At 39.6% G+C, this 3347-nt stretch overlaps 2 protein-coding genes across 2 annotated transcripts; both read left to right on the top strand.

Moving 5' to 3' along the window:
- LOC122060161 (L10-interacting MYB domain-containing protein-like) lies at positions 1 to 1561 on the top strand. The gene is made up of 3 exons (XM_042623349.1): positions 1 to 599; positions 691 to 787; positions 873 to 1561. The coding sequence occupies exons 1-3, from the start codon at positions 267 to 269 to the stop codon at positions 971 to 973; spliced, it is 531 nt and encodes a 176-aa protein (XP_042479283.1). The 5' UTR covers positions 1 to 266; the 3' UTR covers positions 974 to 1561.
- Positions 1562 to 2084: 523 nt separating this feature from the next.
- Positions 2085 to 3063, top strand: LOC122060160 (putative nuclease HARBI1). The gene is made up of 2 exons (XM_042623348.1): positions 2085 to 2427; positions 2523 to 3063. Exons 1-2 carry the CDS (start codon positions 2280 to 2282, stop codon positions 3017 to 3019), a joined length of 645 nt encoding a protein of 214 aa, XP_042479282.1. The 5' UTR covers positions 2085 to 2279; the 3' UTR covers positions 3020 to 3063.
- The last annotated feature ends 284 nt before the right edge of the window (positions 3064 to 3347 follow it).

The raw sequence follows: 3347 nt of genomic DNA on the forward strand, positions 1-3347 counted from the left end.
GAACATTATATACATCATCGAAATTATGGTCTAACCCGCTTTAAAAATTAATCAAAATCTAATGTTCTTAGTTTAAATTGTGTGAAGTAACAACCAGTAAATGTTAATGGATCATAGAATCCAAGCACAATCCATTGAGTGTAACCTATCTTTTTTTTTTCTTCCTCTTTTGCTAAATATTTTTATTCCTATTTCTTTGAATTTTTTTTCCATGTTCTTGTCTGTGTTTGAATATGTTACCTTCCCTCTAATGATTGTTCAGAGATATGAGATCCCCAAGATCCCCAACCCCCAAAAGTACTACTATAATCTGGAATGAAGCAGAGCTAAGATCATTCATCAATCTCATGGTTGATAATGTCCGCAACGGATTGAAGACAAACTCAACATTCACAAAGGTTGGTTGGGACAACATTACAAAAGGGCTTGAAGCCGAATTCAAAAGGCCCTTTGCGAAAGTACAACTACGTAACAAGATGAATAAGTTACGCAAGGAGTACAACAGCTTCAGGGCTTTGTTAGAAACAACTGGTTTTGGATGGGATGCGAATGCTCGGACTGCCACAGCTGATGATTCAGTATGGGAATCTGCTATTCAGGTATGAATATGATTTTTGGTTTATAGAGGGTACTTTTTTGTCAATTTTTGAAAAAAATGTGATGATTAATTGAAAATATTTTGAATAACAGGGAAACAAGGATTGGGCAAAGTATAGAAGAAATGGTCTCCCCATGTGGCCAGAGTTGTTAGAGATCTTCTCCGACTCTAGTGCCCGTGGGGATAGAGGTCTGTCACAGGCAACAGTTGTCACTCTAACGTCAACTAACCTTGAAATTGATGATGATTTACATGACACTGATAATTATGACAGTGATGCTTGTACTGGGACACCCAAGGGGTCAGCTCCTCCGAAGCGGCGACTTGATAGGACTCCTACGGATCGTAGGAGGAAGAGCCACACACGGACATTGACGAACTCCGCTGAGGACTTTAGAACCTTCGTCCGATGGAGGATGGAAAAGGGATCAACCTCTGCCACCTCAGCAGTTACCCGACCAACTGACCCTATTGTTGATGGACCATATAGCATGATCAGCTGTCAGAAGCTACTGGACAGTTTGGAGGATATCCCGACTGATTTGTATGTGTTAGTGCAGCGTAAGATACACAGTGACCCTGGGTGGCGCATGTCTTTTGTTGAAGTGAGACCTGACAGGAGGTTATGGATGATACATGGCCTGAAGGAGTGACCCCGACCCTTTTTGAAAGCATGAATGAACTTTGAAATGTTTTGTTTGGATTTTTTATGACTTGATATTGACTGACACACTGATGTCTTTTATCGTACTATGGTTGATGTTGATGTTTGACTTATGGATGCTTTGTTTTATTTTGATTGCATGTGCTTCAAATTTCTAGTAGTATAGATGACTGTTTATGATTGTGAAATATTATGCCTTTTATATTATTGTGTTTATTGATCAGCTTTGGGATAATTCCACTACTGATGACTTGTTATTAGATTAGAATGCTATTAGATGGTACATTTATGGACTCTATTCCTTTATATATTGAATGTGTCCATTCATACAGGGATGTCAAATCAATTTCCAACCGACATCACCGGGTCATCGTCAGACGATGATGACATGGTTATAGTTCACCAGTTCCAAAACATTCTCAGTATGTATAGGATGAGAGAACCTCTGAATGATAGTAGTTACACAGGACCTGTTAGGGTAGCTGAGGTTCTTGCAGGTCATGCTGACGTGTGTTATCAAGAGTTTAGACTCGAGAGACATGTATTTCTCAACCTGCGAGACCGAATGGTACATAGAGGCTGGCTAGCGGATAGCCGTTTCATTCGAGTAGATGAGCAGCTAGCGATGTTCCTCATGATAGTAGGTCAAGGTTTGAGTAATAGACAAATGCAACGTCGATTCAATCGTTCAGGACAGACGATTAGTGTTGTCTTCCACACGGTGTTGCAAGCAATGCTAAATTTGTCGCTAGAGACGATCAGGCCACCAAATTTTGATGTGGTACCTCCAGAGATAACCAACAATCCAAAGTACTATCCATATTTCAAGGTAACTGAGACTTCTGATGGTGATTATTTATTTCGATGTTTCGAATGAAATATCAATGCAATTTACACAATTATATGGACTAACTTATGTTCAATGGAAAATAGGATTGCATTGGTGCTATTGATGGCACCCATATAAGTGCCATCGTACGTAGGTCGGAAGAGACACGTTATCGTAATCGAAAGGGTATGATCACACAGAATATTATGTGTGCATGTTCATTCGACATGCGATTCACATTTGTGTATGCGGGTTGGGAGGGGAGTGCACATGATGCAAGGGTATTGGATGCAGCAAGAACCAATGATAACTTAGGGTTTCCTCATCCCCCATCAGGTAAAAATGTATTATGAATTTTTCTGTTGTCTTTCCACATATAGTAGACAGGGAATATAGATCTAATCCCATAAATGTTTTCATAATATTTGAAGGCAAATATTATATTGTTGACTCGGGCTACGCCAGTCAACTGGGGTACTTGGTGCCATTCCGAGGACAACGGTATCCCTTGCAAGATTATGGTGAAGGTAGGCCTGGACCAAGGACAGCTAAGGAATTGTTCAATCATAGACATTCGTCACTGCGGAATGTTATTGAGAGAACATTCGGTGTATTGAAAAATAGATTCCACATATTAAAAAGTATGAAGGCGTACGATATTGAAGATCAGTCAAGAATCGTGGTCGCCTGTTGTGGGCTCCACAATTACATTAAGGAACAAGCTATTCAAGATCAGTTGTTCAATGAGCTTGGAAGTGAACAACAAATTGATGACCCAATGAATCCTGATACTCCTGCGTACCATGCTTCCGCATCTGATGTCTCCCAGCGACTATCTGCAAGACAAATGTCTATAATGCGTCTTAATATAGCCAACCAACTGGCAATTTCAAGGAGAATGTCTACAATTTCGTTAAATCGATCCTGAACTTTTGGTAAATGAATTTTTTATGTATTAAAAGGTAGACGCAGAAATTAGGTCACAATTTTTCCTAAATACCGTGTGTATGGGGTGTTAGTAAAAATACTTCTGTTCGCTTCATAATGTTTACATTGTGATGACTTGTAATATTTTTGCTGTACAGATGTCTTCCACTGACCCCGCAATGGCAAGGTGTGACTACTGTAATCAGTTGTGCGATAAGTACACAACGAAAAATGGATCTAATAGAGGAAGAACGTTCTTCAAATGCCCAAGGCATAATGAATATTTTATGTGGGTAGATGAATTTCGCTTATGTGATTGTGGCGAGGGA

This window comes from Macadamia integrifolia, chromosome 13, assembly GCF_013358625.1.
Source record: "Macadamia integrifolia cultivar HAES 741 chromosome 13, SCU_Mint_v3, whole genome shotgun sequence".
Taxonomy (NCBI): domain Eukaryota; kingdom Viridiplantae; phylum Streptophyta; class Magnoliopsida; order Proteales; family Proteaceae; genus Macadamia; species Macadamia integrifolia.